This window comes from Physeter macrocephalus, chromosome 21 (assembly GCF_002837175.3).
Source record: "Physeter macrocephalus isolate SW-GA chromosome 21, ASM283717v5, whole genome shotgun sequence".
Taxonomy (NCBI): domain Eukaryota; kingdom Metazoa; phylum Chordata; class Mammalia; order Artiodactyla; family Physeteridae; genus Physeter; species Physeter macrocephalus.
In genome coordinates this window covers 79,746,980-79,761,477 of record NC_041234.1, presented here as the reverse complement: position 1 = coordinate 79,761,477, position 14,498 = coordinate 79,746,980, and the positions used below count along the sequence as shown (strand labels likewise).

At 43.3% G+C, this 14,498-nt stretch overlaps 2 protein-coding genes across 2 annotated transcripts in view; one reads left to right on the top strand and one right to left on the bottom strand.

Moving 5' to 3' along the window:
* SLC25A53 (solute carrier family 25 member 53) overlaps positions 1–14,498 on the top strand; it is a 47,492-nt gene that overhangs the window by 23,922 nt on the left and 9,072 nt on the right. The window lies entirely within an intron of this gene.
* On the bottom strand, positions 10,740–12,927 carry ZCCHC18 (zinc finger CCHC-type containing 18). The gene has a single exon (XM_028482573.1). The coding sequence runs from the start codon at positions 12,379–12,381 to the stop codon at positions 11,173–11,175; it is 1,209 nt and encodes a 402-aa protein (XP_028338374.1). The 5' UTR covers positions 12,382–12,927; the 3' UTR covers positions 10,740–11,172.

The following is a 14,498-nucleotide window of genomic DNA, read 5'->3' as shown; positions in this document are numbered from 1 at the left end:
ATTTCTCTGGGATAAATGCCCAAGAGTGTGCTTGCGGGGTCATATGGTAAATGCATGTTTAGTTTTATAAGAAACCGTCAGAATGATTTCCAGAGCCTTACTATTTTATATTCCCAGCCACATTGTATGACAGATCCTATTTTCCACATGTTTGCCAACATTTGGTATTACTATTTTATATTTTACCCATTCTAATGAGTATATAATGGTAGCTTATTGTGGTTTTAATTTGCATTCCCCTAATGGTTAATGATGTTGAACATCTTTTCATGTGCTACTTTGCCATCTGTATGTCTTCTTTGGTGAGATTCTATTCATGTCTTTTGCTCATTTTCTAATTGGATTGTTTGTTTTTTACTGTAGAGTTCTCAGAATTCCTTACATATTCTAGATACCAATTATTTGTTGGATATGTGGTTTGCAAATATTTTTTCCAAGTCTATTGCTTGTCTTTTCATCCTCGTAACACGCTCTATTTCAGCACAATAATTTTTAGTTTGGGTGAAGTCCAGTTAATAGTGTTTTTTTCCATTATGGATGTCATGTTTTTTGGTGTCTAGTTTAAGATCTTTTCAGCAAGATCGAGGTCCCAAAGATTTTCTCTTATGTTTTTCTGCTAAAAGTTTCATAGTTTTGCATTTTATACTTAAGTCCATGATTCATTTTCAGTTAAATTTTGTATCTGGTGTGACGTTTTGGTTGAAGTTTTTTTTTTTTGCCTGTGGATGTTCAATTGTTCAAGCACCATTTTTTGAAAAAGCTATTCTTCTATTGAATTGTTTTACACCTTTGTCAAAAATCAGTTGGGCGTATTTGTGTTGGTCTATTTCTGGGTTCTCTATTTGTTTCCTCTGATCTGTATCTCTCATTCCTCTAATATCACACTGCCTCAATTTACTGTAGCTATATAATAAATCTTATCATTGGATAGAGTGATTCTCCCCAGTTTATTCTTATTTTTCAAAAATTTTTTAGCCATCATAGTTACTTTGCTTTTCCTCACAGATTTTAGAATAAGCTTGTCTATATCTATGAAAAATCTTTCTGGGATTGTGATACTAATTATTTTAAATCTAGAGATCACTTTGGGGAGAATTGACATCTTTACTATATTGAGTCTTCTAGTCAATGAGCACTGCATGTCTCTCCATTCATTTAGCTCTTTGCTTGCTTGCTTGCTTTCATCAGTTTGGCAGGAAGAGATATACCTATGAAATGAAAGGACTGGTAGTTTCTCAGTGGCTTTATCTTGCTCTGTAAACTCTGTAGCCTTAGTTGCCTCCTTTGTGGTGACAGCTCCCTCTTCCTCCTTTGTGGTGACAGCTCCCTCATAAGGTCATTGTGAAGATTTAAAGAGACACTACAGGTCTGAGTCCTGATTCTGATATGTTTATTTTCCTACTCATTGTTCCTCTCTTTAGCTTTTGGGCCTCTCAAGTCCTCTATCTGTGAACCCACATGCAATAATAGTGGGACTGACTTACAAGGGCTTGTTGTGAGAAAGTGACGTGAGAATTGAAGTAAAGCACCGAAGAGACTGCCGGACACAGAGTAGGGGCACCATGAGCAGTGGCTCTATTAATATCATTATATGAATGTAGGGAGGTAAAACTATAATTTTTCCCTTTCACTGAGAGAAACTGTTGATAGAAATCAAGGACCGAGGCTAAATATCTGCCAGCACAAGGCAGGTAGCAGGATCTCACTGAAGGTTTGGGAGAGTGGAGGAAGTTCATCCCAACACAGCAGACAACACGAAAGAGAATCTCAGAGCCAAGTGCCTGCTATGACCTGAATTTTATATAAAAGAACAAGAACATATATGTTTGTGTTTGTGTAAAAGCAGATCTGGAAGAACATACACCAGACTAGACAGCAGGGAGTTGGGGTAGCTTTCACTTTTACTTTGTTTCTTTCTGTGTTTGAAAGCTGTTTCATTTTAATTGAGCATATGCTACACTAAACAATGTTAAAACAAATATTTTTTAAAGGCCAACCAATAAACAAATTAACCAGTCAGCAAATTACACAAAAGAATCTCAAGGCAGTTTCACTCAAACTTCTCTTCCATTCAGCCTCCTTCCTGGACCTTGGTCTCCCTCACCTCCCTGGCTTAGCAGCTCCCATTCTCCAGGGGTCCTTCTGTAGAGAAGTATAGCTGCTATCTTCCTCTAGACCCAGGCCATTTCATCTGGTTCCAGAGAGCCTCACTCACCTCGCCAGCTAAACAAGCATCCCTGCAGGTGTATTCCTAAGCAAAGACAGTTCCTGTTCTGAGGGGAATTATTTGGTTCTTACAGGATTTTTATTCTCTCCCCCCTTCACATGAGTAAAGTAGCCTAAGGCTACTGAGTTTAATAAAATTCCCGTGAAGAGGCTGAGAGGGAGGGCTTAGGTAATCCGTCTACAAGCCTATTCAGAAAGTTTGGAGAGAAGCGTTTGGTGCAGTTATGATGGTAGTCTGTGGCACAGTGCTTAAAATGTACCAGGCACTCTAAAACTTTGCAAATGCTCATGCATTTAATTCTCACCACAACCCTTTGAGGGACTTCCTGTTATTACTCCAGTTTACCAAGGAGGAAGCTGAAGCACAGAGAAGTTAACTACCATGCACAAGTTCACACAGCTTGTAAGGGAAGGAGCCAGGGTTTCAAGAATGCCCAAATCAACTCCCTCCTCTCTTGATCCAACTGCCCAACTCCTCCATAGGCAACCTGACTGGCCACTTTTACACAAAGTACAGTATTCAGATTGGAATCACTATATCACTTCTCAAAGAGCTTAGCAAGTGCCCAAACAGCTCATCCAGTGCCCAACTCCCAAAAGCTGGATTGAGGAACATGGTTTAGTTGGTACAGTGTAGCAACATATCCTGCTTGAAATGAAATTTGTAATTATCTTCTTTTTCATCCATATGTCATTGAGGGTAGTTGTGTTATCACAAAAGGAGGATTTAGGGTAGCCAAACAAAGAAGGGGGTGATGTAGTCTCATTCCAGAAAACGCAAGTGAAATCACCCTTTTATTTTGGTTGAGTACCTCAAGATGTGGTATTCAGCAAGGGTGACGGTAAAGTGGTTGGGGCTGTGGATCTAGAAGTTTACAGAAGCCTTTGACTATCTTGAGGCTAAAATCTGCCATTGGTCTTCAGCCAAAGAAGTGCCTCCATCTGCTGGAAATGGATAATAAAACATGTAGAAATGAATGATAATGAAAGATCTGATTTTCAGCCAAGCTTGTAGAATGCACCTCAGACAGTACTCAAAAGCAAATTTAAAGCCAAAGTGTATATTTAAAATGAAGACTGCAAAAAAGACTGAAAATATGTGCAGCAAATGTCCAGTATAAGAATTTAGTTAAGGTAGAAGGGAACATCCGATAAAGATAAGAGTAGAAATCAATGAAGTAGAAAACAACCAATAGAAAAGTCAGCTAAACCAAAAGTGAATATGTCCAAAAGACTAGTAAACAAACCTCTGGGAAAAATGTACTGAGAATTAAGAAAAATTTCAAAAAATGGATGTATTCCAAATGCCACTAGATTGTACACTTAAAATGGTAAATTTTATGTTACACGAATTTTATCCCAATAAAAAATATTTGGAATGGAAAAACGGAGATATAACTATGGATAGAGTACAGAAGAATTATACCATTTGATATGCTGTTTAGTAATTGCTTTAAAATACCCCATTAAAAATATAAAGGATTATAGATGAAACAAGATGCAAAATGTTGATAATTCTTCAAGCTTGGTGATGGGAACATGGGCGTTCATTATACCATTTTCTACACTTTGTGCGTGTTTCAAAAGTTCCATTAAAAAAGTTAAAATACAACTCCCCAAACCGTTTGAAAATTTAAGTAATTTGGTGATTTCTTAGAGCTAATTGACCTTTAAATATTACATATTAAAGTCTATAGGGACTTCCCTGGTGGTCCAGTGGCTAAGACGCTATGCTCCCAATGCAGGGGCCTGGGTTCAATCCCTGGTCAGGGAACTAGATCCCACATGCTGCAGCTAAGAGTTTTCATGCCGCAACTAAAGATCCCGCATGCCACAACTAAAAGATCCCATGTGCCGCAACTAAGACCTGGCATGGCCAGAATATAAATATTTTTTAAAAAGTCTGTAGTAGCTCAGGGTTAAAGAGTATTACAGGCACATTAAGAAATGAGGAAGGGCCCTGAATATGAGCCAGTGCTACCAAAGTAGGTCATGCCATGGGCCACCTTTCCCTCTGGTTCCTGTGGAACATAGTCCTTCATTCAACTGTACCTCTAGGAATGTATCCTCAGGAAGTAGTGGTTACATGTGCAAATCTGTATGTGAATGAGGATGCTCTTCTCAGCAGGTTTATAATAGGGAAACATTGGAAATAACGATATATAAGGAGTCTGGTTCAATAAATCATGGTTATTAGCAAGTAATTGAATATAATACAGATATGAGAAATAATCTACTTAAAGCACCTTGGACCTCATTTTCCTTGTTTGTAAATGGAGAAAACCAAAGGAGGATAGAAAAAAAGAGGTTGTACTCCTCAACTAATTTTACTAGGCCAGCAAATACTTGATACCACAGTCTGATAAGGATATTACAAGAAAGGAAAATTACAGGCTAATATCTCTTGTGGACATAGATATAAAAATCCTAAAACATGTTAGCAAATTGAATCCAGTAATATTTAACAATTATAATAAATCAGGACCAAATTGGACTTACCAGGGATTCCTGTTATTTTCTTACTAGAAAACCAAACAATGTAACTTAACATATTAATAGGTAAAAGGGAAAAATGTGATCATCTTAATAGATACAGAAAAACATTCAATAAAATTCAACACCCATTGAAGATTTTAAAAACTTTTAGTAAATTAGGGATGGAAGGAAACATCTTTAATCTGATAAATGGTATATCAAAACCCTGTAGCCAATGTCATACTTAATGTTGAATTGTTCAAAGTGTGTTGAGCTCAGGAATAAGACAAGGATGTCCCCCATCACCATGTCTTGCATTCTAGGTCCTAGCCAGTGCAGGAAGGCAAGAAAAAGAAATTAAATGGATGTGGATTGGAAAAGAAGAAATAAAGCAGTTATTATTTGCAGATGATATGCTTGTGTATGCAGAAAATCCTAAAGAAGCTACAGATTAAAATTCACAATTATTAAGAGAGATTAGCAAAATCAGCATACAAAATCAATATCAAAATATCAATTATATTTCTATATACCATCAACAAGCAATTAGAATCTTGAGAAAGAAAAATGGAGCTGGAGGATTCAGGCTCCCTGACTTCAGACTATACTACAAAGCTACAGTAATCAAGACAGTATGGTACTGGCCCAAAAACAGAAATGTAGATCAGTGGAACACGATAGAAAGCCCAGAGATAAACCCATGCACCTATGGTCACCTAATCTATGACAAGGAGGCAAAAATATACAATGGAGAAAAGACAGCCTCTTCAGTAAGTGGTGCTGGGAAAACTGGACAGCTACATGTAAAAGAATGAAATTAGAACACTCCCTAACACCATACACAAAAATAAACTCAAAATGGATTAAAGACCTAAGTGTAAGACCAGACACTGTAAAACTCTTAGAGGAAAACAGAGGCAGAACACTCTTTGACATAAACCACAGCAAAGTCTTTTTTGACCCACCTCCTAGAGTAATGAAAATTAAAATGAAAATAAACAAATGGGACCTAATGAAACTTAAAAGCTTTTGCACAGCAAAGGAAACCATAAACAAGATGAAAAGACAACCCTCAGAATAGGAGAAAATATTTGCAAATGAAGCAACTGACAAAGGATTAATCTCCAAAATATACAAGCAGCTCATATAGCTCAATATCAAAAAAACAAACAACCCTATCCAAAAATGGGCAGAAGATCTAAATAGACATTTCTGCAAAGAAGACATACAGATCGCCAACAAACACATGAAAAAATGCTCACCATCACTAATCATTAGAGAAATGCAAATCAAAACCACAATGTGGTATCACCTCACACCAGTCAGAATGGCCATCATAAAAAAATCTACAAACAATAAATGCTGGAGAGGGTGTGGAGGAAAGGGAACCCTCTTGCACTGTTGGTGGGAATGTAAATTGATACAGCCACCATGGAGAACAGTATGCAGGTTCCTTAGAAAACTAAAACTAGAACAATCATATGACCCAGCAGTCCCACTACTGGGCATGTACCCTGAGAAAACCATAATTCAAAAAGAGACATGTACCACAATGTTCACTGCAGCACTGTTTACAATAGCCAGGACATGGAAGCAACCTAAATGTCCATCGACAGATGAATGGATAAAGATGTGGCACATATATACAATGGAATATTATTCAGCCATAAAAAGGAATGAAGCTGAGTTATTTGTGGTGAGGTGGAGGGACCGAGAGTCTGTCATACAGAGTGAAGTAAGTCAGAAAGAGAAAAACAAACACCGTATGCTAACGCATATACATGGAATCTAAAAAAATGGTACTGATGAACCTAGTGGCAGGGCAGGAATAAAGACGCAGACCTAGAGAACAGACTTGAGGACACAGTGGGGGAGGGGAAGCTGGGATGGAGTGAGAGAGTGACATTGACATATATACACTACCAAATGTAAAATAGATAGCTAGTGGGAAGCTGCTGCATAGCACAGGGAGATCAGTTTGATGCTTTGTGATGACCTAGAAGGGTGGGATAGGGAGGATGGGAGGGAGTCTCAAGAGGGAGAGGATATGGGGATATTTGTATACTTATAGCTGATTCACTTTGTTGTACAACAGAAACTAACACAACGTTGTAAAGCAATTATACTCCAATAAAGATTTTAAAAATTTTAAAAATAAAAAAAAATTTTTAATAAAATGTAAAAAAAAACCCAAATGGGGCTTCCCTGGTGGTGCAGTGGTTGGGAGTCCACCTGCCGATGCAAGGGACACCGGTTCGTGCCCCGGTCCGGGAGGATCCCACATGCCGCGGAGCGGCTGGGCCTGTGAGCCATGGGCACTGAGCCTGCGCTCCGCAACAGGAGAGACCATGGCAGTGAGAGGCCCGCATACCGGGAAAAAAAAAAATGGGCAGAAGAACTAAATAGACATTTCTCCAAAGAAGACATACAGATTGCCAACAAACACATGAAAAGATGCTCAACATCACTAATCATTAGGGAAATGCAAATCAAAACTACAATGAGGTATCACCTCACACCGGTCAGAATGGCCATCATCAAAAAATCTACAAACAATAAATACTGGAGAGGGTGTGGAGAAAAGGGAACCCTCACATACACTGTTGGTGGGAATGTAAATGGATACAGCCACTATGGAAAACAGTAGGGGGTTCCTTAAAAAACTAAAAATAGAACTACTATATGACCCAGCAATCCCACTACTGGGCATATACCCAGAGGAAACCATAATTCAATAAAACACATGCACCCCAATATTCATAGCAGCACTATTTACAACAGTCAGGACATGGAAGTAACCTAAATGTCCATCGATGGAAGAATGGATAAAGAAGAGGTGGTACATATATACAATGGAGTATTATGCAGCCATAAAAAGGAATGAAATTGGGTCATTTGTAGAGATGTGGACAGACGTAGAGAGTGTCATACAGAGTGAAGTAAGTCAGAAAGAGAAAAGCAAATATTGTATAATAACACATATGTGTGGAATCTAGAAAAATGGTATAGATGATCTTAGTTGCAAAGCAGAAATAGAGACACAGACAGAGAGAACAAATGAGTGGATACCAAGGGGGAAAGGGGTGGGGTGGGAGGAATTAGGAGACTGGGATTGACACACATACATTATTGATACTATGTATAAAATGGACATCTGATGGGTACCTGCTGTATAGCACAGGGAATGCATCTAGTGCACTGTGGTAATCTAAATATGTGGCAATTAATAGTAATTAAATTAATATTAATAGTAAATTAGAAATAGAAAGTAATAGGAGTAGCTATCCTCTGAGGTTGCTATGAGGATTAAAGAGCTATACTGCATTTAAAGGGCTTAGAACAAGGGTTCCTGACATGTAATAAGCTTTCAATAAATCACAGTTGTGGTGATTTTAATTTTTATCACTATTATTATGGAACGATCAGGAAGAGAAAGAAGATTCAGCAAAGGAGACTGAGAAAGAGGCACCGAAAAGATCTTAGGGGGGGAACTGAGACAGGTGTCATGGAAACCAAGGGAAGATAGTATCTAGAAGGAGGGAGATAATGCAACAAAAGGTCATTCAAAGGCTTGTTTCTCCTGACAAAAGACTCATTTCATCTCTTAGCATCTAATGAGACTGAAGGGAAAAAGGAAGGGAGAAAACCCATAATCTTAAATGAAGGCTATCAGACACAAAATTATTTGAAAGCTTTTTTTTGGCTATAACCCTCAGACTGATCTGAATGCCCAGGTCTCCCATCTCTTCCAAATAGGGAAAATACATACTTCCCAAATAAGGAAAAGACAGTGTCACACAAAGTGAAATAAAGTATCGGGTATGCATCATTTTGGTGAAATAAAAATTTAGACAACTTCAAGTTCATATGACATAGAGAAGGACTGGGGGCGGGAAGTAAAAGGAATGAATTAGAGGATTTCAAAGCAGTGGTCTATACTGAACCCCCGAGCTAACTCCAGTGAAAAGGAAGGCCCTGGTAGGTGTAGCATTTATTTATTTTTCTTTTTACTCTACCTGGTCCCAGAAAGAAATTATGACAGCATAAACTTTATTTGGGTAAATAATTCAACAAGTGTTTATAGGGTAAAATTGAGAAAAGGTGAGCAGAAAGAGTAATATTTTAATCTAGGATAAATGAGTGGGCAGATTCCCTCCAAGGGTAGATTTAGAGAAGGATGCAAAGGAGGCTACAAACCTACAAGAGTCAGAGAATGTTGAGCGTCCCTGTGGCTTTGGGGGCCTGACTGGAGCTACCTCCTGCCCAGGCGTGCGGGAGGGGTCCCCTTTGGCTCCAGAGAGATGGAGGTGGCTGCCAGGGGCCCAGAAGTGCCCCAGAGGGATGCAAGGAGTGGGCCTCTTGAGCCTTTGCTCCTGACCAGTTCTCAGCTAAAGGGTCCAAGGCAGAGGAGCTCTCCCAGCCTCCTTCTGGCCATGAGGGTTAAGGAGCTGAGGCTTAAGGCACACCTGGACTGCTGGGGGTGGGGGAGGGGTGGAGGCAGAGCACAGTAGACTGGCTCCACCCCCCTCCACCTAGAGAGATTGTGGCTGAGGTGGATTGTAAGGTCGGTTGTGGAGTCATGGATGGAGCAGGAACAAGAACCAGGGAGGAGCTTAAGGGGGGTGATTCTGGAAGGAGAAGCACTTCAAGGCAGGTTCTGAGTGCGGCAGCCCAGGGAAGGCTGCAGTGGGCTTCTTGCAGTGCCTGGCCTCTAGCCCTCCCTCAGTGCCTCAGCCTGAGGGACCCCTTTGTTTCGATTGAACAGGCTAGCGTAATTAGAGCCGCAACACCCCTCTCCTCTTGGGACCACACAGCCCAGGGTTCTGTGTGAAACCCCTGGGTCTGCAGTTCCTACCAGGCTTCCTGTCGATCTAGATGTGAGTCCCCTGCCTGACCATCATGCCCTGTTCCCCTCTCCCCGCCTCCCCTACCCACACAGTTTCCTGTTCCTCTCCTCCACACACCATCCCCCGAACAGCACACCCTGTCCTCTCACCCCATGTTCTTTCCTGACAAACTCCCTCAGGTCTGCATTCATTTCACTCCACACCCTGACTTAAATGAAATCATCCCCCTACCAACCTTGTCCTGTTCACAAGGATAGGAACTAATGATATATCTACAAAGAACATGGGACCCTCAAGGACTGAGGTCATGTAAGTCATTTTAAAAAATCATCTCCAATCTGAAGCCATGAGATGGGGCAGGATCAGGTGTCCAGGAAGGTCTCTCCCCTATTAATGCCCTCAGTTCTGAAAGGCTATGTGGGCTTTCTGGCTTTCTAATTCCCGTGTTTTCACATGCCCTGGCATCCAGATTGCTTTTCATCTTTCCCTGGTGATTCCCATTTCTTGGGTCAGGGGGAGGTTAGCTGGGAGTCCTTGGGCTTCTGGTGTACCCTAGCATGTAGCTAGGGTAAGGCTTGGGCCGTGCCAAGCCTCCTGGTACTGAACTCTCATAAGTAGCTGCTTTCTCTGTAATTGGGGAGGAGCCAGAGGGTAGTGTCAACCCAAAGGACAGTCTTGTTGTTGCCACCAGGTGGTGTCCAGAAGCAGTAGTAGCAGCAATCTAGGGAATCTGCACAGGGAAGGGAGAGCCACCCCTTGCCAAAGTGAACAGGAATGGAGCCCCTGAAATACCCATTTCTCATTTTTGCTCCCACCCTGTCCTATCATCAGATTTCTCAAGATGCATTAGCTAAGAAAGCATTGGGGCGTTATTAACTAGTGGGTGCAAATTTGACTCTGTGATATAGGAGAAAGGTCAGTTGTGATAAGGGACTCTTTGGAAGATAGTCAGCTCCTCTCAGCTTCTCTTTTCCTCATCTTAAATGAGGTTGATAAACCACCACTTCACAGTATGAGCTTCCCCCATTTATAGTTTCTATATCTAGTTTTCTTATTATTTTCCTTCTATATTCCTAAAAGTAATATCACACACAGAGACAGTAAACTTGATGATTATATATATTAATTGACATAAAAATCCACAACATACATTGCTTGGTGCAAAAATACACAGAATAGAAGAGCGCTTACATCTGATCACTTTTATCTATTATCTATCTTGGTACGCAGGAATAGGGAAATATCTAGAAGGACATTTATCCAAGGACTGACAATGGTTATACAAGGATGGAGAGTTTCAGGTAATTTTTACTTTACTTTTGTATTTTCCTTCATTTTTTGAAGGTTTAACAATGACTTATACTCCTTTCGCAAAAAGAATAAAGTCATCAAGGAAATAGACACACACACAGAATAGATCCTTAGGCAGATGGAGGGGGGAGCAGGGATAGAGGTCAGGCTGTCCTCTGCATTTTGCTGGTATTCACAACCTCTCCTTCCCCAATGAAAGTCACTTTGTGGATTAATTCATGCACATAGAAGCCTCCCCCACCCCCTCCCCTGTTTTCCCCATCACCAGTCTCTGAATACAGTTAAGGGTTCACTTAGGGCTGGGTCTAGCTCCTTACTGTGGCTTAGAGAGGTCACTGTGTTCACCAGGGACCTCTTTCGACTTCTTCTCCTCTGTATGTGTCAGCTCTTGCAGGGTGATGATCACATTCTCAAACACCTGGGCCTTGTTGCTCTCATTGTCACAGGTTTCCTTTGAGTGGCCCTCCTCACCACAGTATGAACAGCGGACTGTATATTTTCTCTTCCTGCCTCTACGTATATCCCCAGGACCATCATTCTTATATGCAGAACCACCACTGGTAGAAGGAGACTGAGCCTGGGAACTGTTTAGGGAATTGATCACCAGTATTTGAGCCTGAAGTCTGGCCCTGACTCTGAATGGGGGGACACCTGTGGATGTAAGTGGAGGGTTCTGAGACTCCACCAGGATCACATCCTCATCTGAGTCATTGAGGGTATCATCTACCTCTATCACGTCGCAATCAGCAGTGCTGATGGCTATTGGCTGGGGGCCCTGAAATGCCACAGGGCTTGCTGCCCTCTCCATGATTAGCTCAGATCTTTTGGGCCGCTTCCGTTTCATAAAAGTGTCATCCCAATCCTCTTCCTCCCTTATCATCTTGATTAACTCCAGGAAATTGGGAAGCCGCCCCGGATCATCTGCATACATCCTGAGAAGATGCTTCAGCCTGAAGCGTAGGTCCCCATTCAGCTCTGCCCCTAAAAGGAGCTGGTGCAGGCGAGTGTGGTTTGTATCTTTCTCAGCTATGATCCCTGCCTGAATAGCATTCTGGAGCTGCATCTCTAAACGGATCACATAAAGGGAGGTTTTCTCCCCTTGTGCCTGCAAAGTGTTAAAAAATTTACCATGGGCAGTGACACTGCTTTCAGAATCCCCGAACACCAATTTCATGGCGCGCAAGAAATCTGCCACACTTAGGTTGGGGTTGGCCGCCTGCAGCAAACGCATGACCTCCCGCGCGGGGCCCCTAAGGGTTTTCATCAAGCGCTTGAGCTTTTCCTCCTCAGACATATTCCAATCTGGCAGGGCCCCATTGACTTGGATCAGCCAGTTTTCAAAGGTTTCTTCCCCTTGGGCTGGCACCACCCTTCCCGAGAACAACTTCATGTTTCTTTCTGCCATATTGGCCCTTAAAGGACCAAGACTCCTCCCTAGGGACCTCAACATGGAATGGACCCAAGGTGGCAAGGATGTGTTCTGCCGCCGGCTATTACCCACACGTGCAATGATGCTAGACATGACGGATGATGATCGTCTATCTGAATATAACAAAATGCTCAGACTTTTTAGAAAAGCCTAATCCGCAGGAGAAATCCCCAAAGCAAAGTTTCTGGACTCTGCCTTCCTTGTATCTCAGTAGGGACTGTAAAGAAAAGGCGGAGGGGAAGGTCAGTAAGGTAGTAGACTGCAGGAAAGCATTCTGCGGCCGCTTTCTTTACCTTCCTGAACACCCTGAGGTACATTTTCCATTTGTCCACTGCCTTGAAAATATCCTGCAGGAAACTGGCAATTACAACCCTCAGGAGCTAATGGGTGTCCCCGTGCTAGCAGGGTGCTTTTCAGAGCTACAACCATCCCCTCCTGCCAGTCCTCCAGGTGGGAGAGCAACTGTTGCTTAGAATTCTAGGTGAAATAGTCAGTATGTGGAGCCGATATTGGGCTCTGAAAATAGAGTACAATGGTCTAAGTCTCCCAGATTTGTGGTAGCAAGTAAGATCTCCATTAAACTCATGGTCTCATGTCTCAACTACACCCTCTTCTCAAAGTTTGCCCTGTTACTTCTCAAGATTCTTATATGAGCTCAGAAACAAGTGTGCGCCTTTATTTCACGTTCAGTCTCTGCAACAGGTGCCTCCGTGAGAAAGCTCGATTCCAAGGTAGGTCTACCTCTGTCCATATGAGGTTGCAGATCCCAGTCCTCAGGACCATCGCGGAGGGCAGGGCAGGGAAGGGAAGGGTCAGAAGCAGTCTCATCCCTCATCCTGCTCCCTCGACCCCTCCTCCGCTGTAGCCAGACGGAAAATTCCCTCTCCCACCTTGTGAATACAAGCCAAAGCGATTTCTCCACACCCCACCCCGGGAAATCGTTGGCCTACCAGCTCCGCAATCAGCCGCACAGAATTCAAGTTCGGATTCGGCTTTGATGGCCTGCCACGGAGAAAGAGAATGGGAGTTGGACACGCACACCCACATATCCCTCACCAGGAAGGGACCAGGAGATGCAAAGGGGGTTCAAGGCAGATAGCTTGCGATTCCCCCCACCCTTCCCGCCCCATTACCACCTCCTGAAAATGCCCTCCCGCCAATCCTGGCAAATCCTACCTATTCGGCAGCATCCAGTGGAAAACACCTCCTTCCTCAGCGCAGCGGGGTCGCGGGAGTGCTCCTTCCCCTGCCTCGCAGTCCCCGATTCCCCAAACGCGGAGCCGTCCAGTCCTGATGGGGCTTTTCCTTCCTCTCTCTGGGCCTGGCAATCGCGCCCCCTTTCTTTACCAGCAGCCCATGCTTCGGCGTGGACAGCTGTGGATGCCGCCTTCCGGTCACCGTGGCCCTGCAGGGGAAAAAGATGACGCCTCCTCAGCCGCTAAGCGACCCGGAGCCGCCAGACGGAGCCGCTTCGCCCAGCTAAGGGTAGCCGAGTCGAGGCAGCGCGGTTCCCAAGGCAGCAGCGGCCGCCCCCGCCCACCCGCTGGGCCCTCCCAGCAGCCGCCGCTTCTTTTAGCCTCTGCCCATTGAGACAAAAGAGCAAGATGAGTCGGGCGGCGCGGCCAATCAACGGGGCGAGGGGGCGGCCTCCCCGCGCAGCCTCCTGCCCGAGGCCATTGCTAGCAAAAAGGGGGAGACGGCCGGCTGGGGCTGCGGCACACAGGCGCGGGAGCCGGTGCGGTGTCAAGTCCAGCTCGGACTCTCGGACTGGGCCGATTTGCATTTTACCCGTGAGTTTGCTGCTTCCCCCTCGCTTCCTTTCTCCTTCCCTTACACCTCTGTGGTCCTCCGCGCTTTGAGACCGGATGCCTTCAACACGAGGTGGGACAGAAATCAAGTGAACAATAAGAGTTCCTCACCTTTGTATAGGGGGAAGGGAGGAAAATCATTTACTGAGCGCTTTCTGCGTGCAAACGCGCTTGCACGGACATCTCATTTGTTCGTCTCAGCAGCCTTGTGAAGGAGTAGCAGTATGCCCATTTAACAGAGACGGGACTTAAGCATCCAGTCACTATGGTTAGGAAGTGCAGAGCTACGAGCTCACACCCAAGTCGACTTGACTGATTTCAAAGGCTGCCCCTTGTAAACACTCCTCTCTACTCTCAGATTGAGGGTTAGTTGAGAAAAGCCAAAGCCAAAGTGGAGATGGG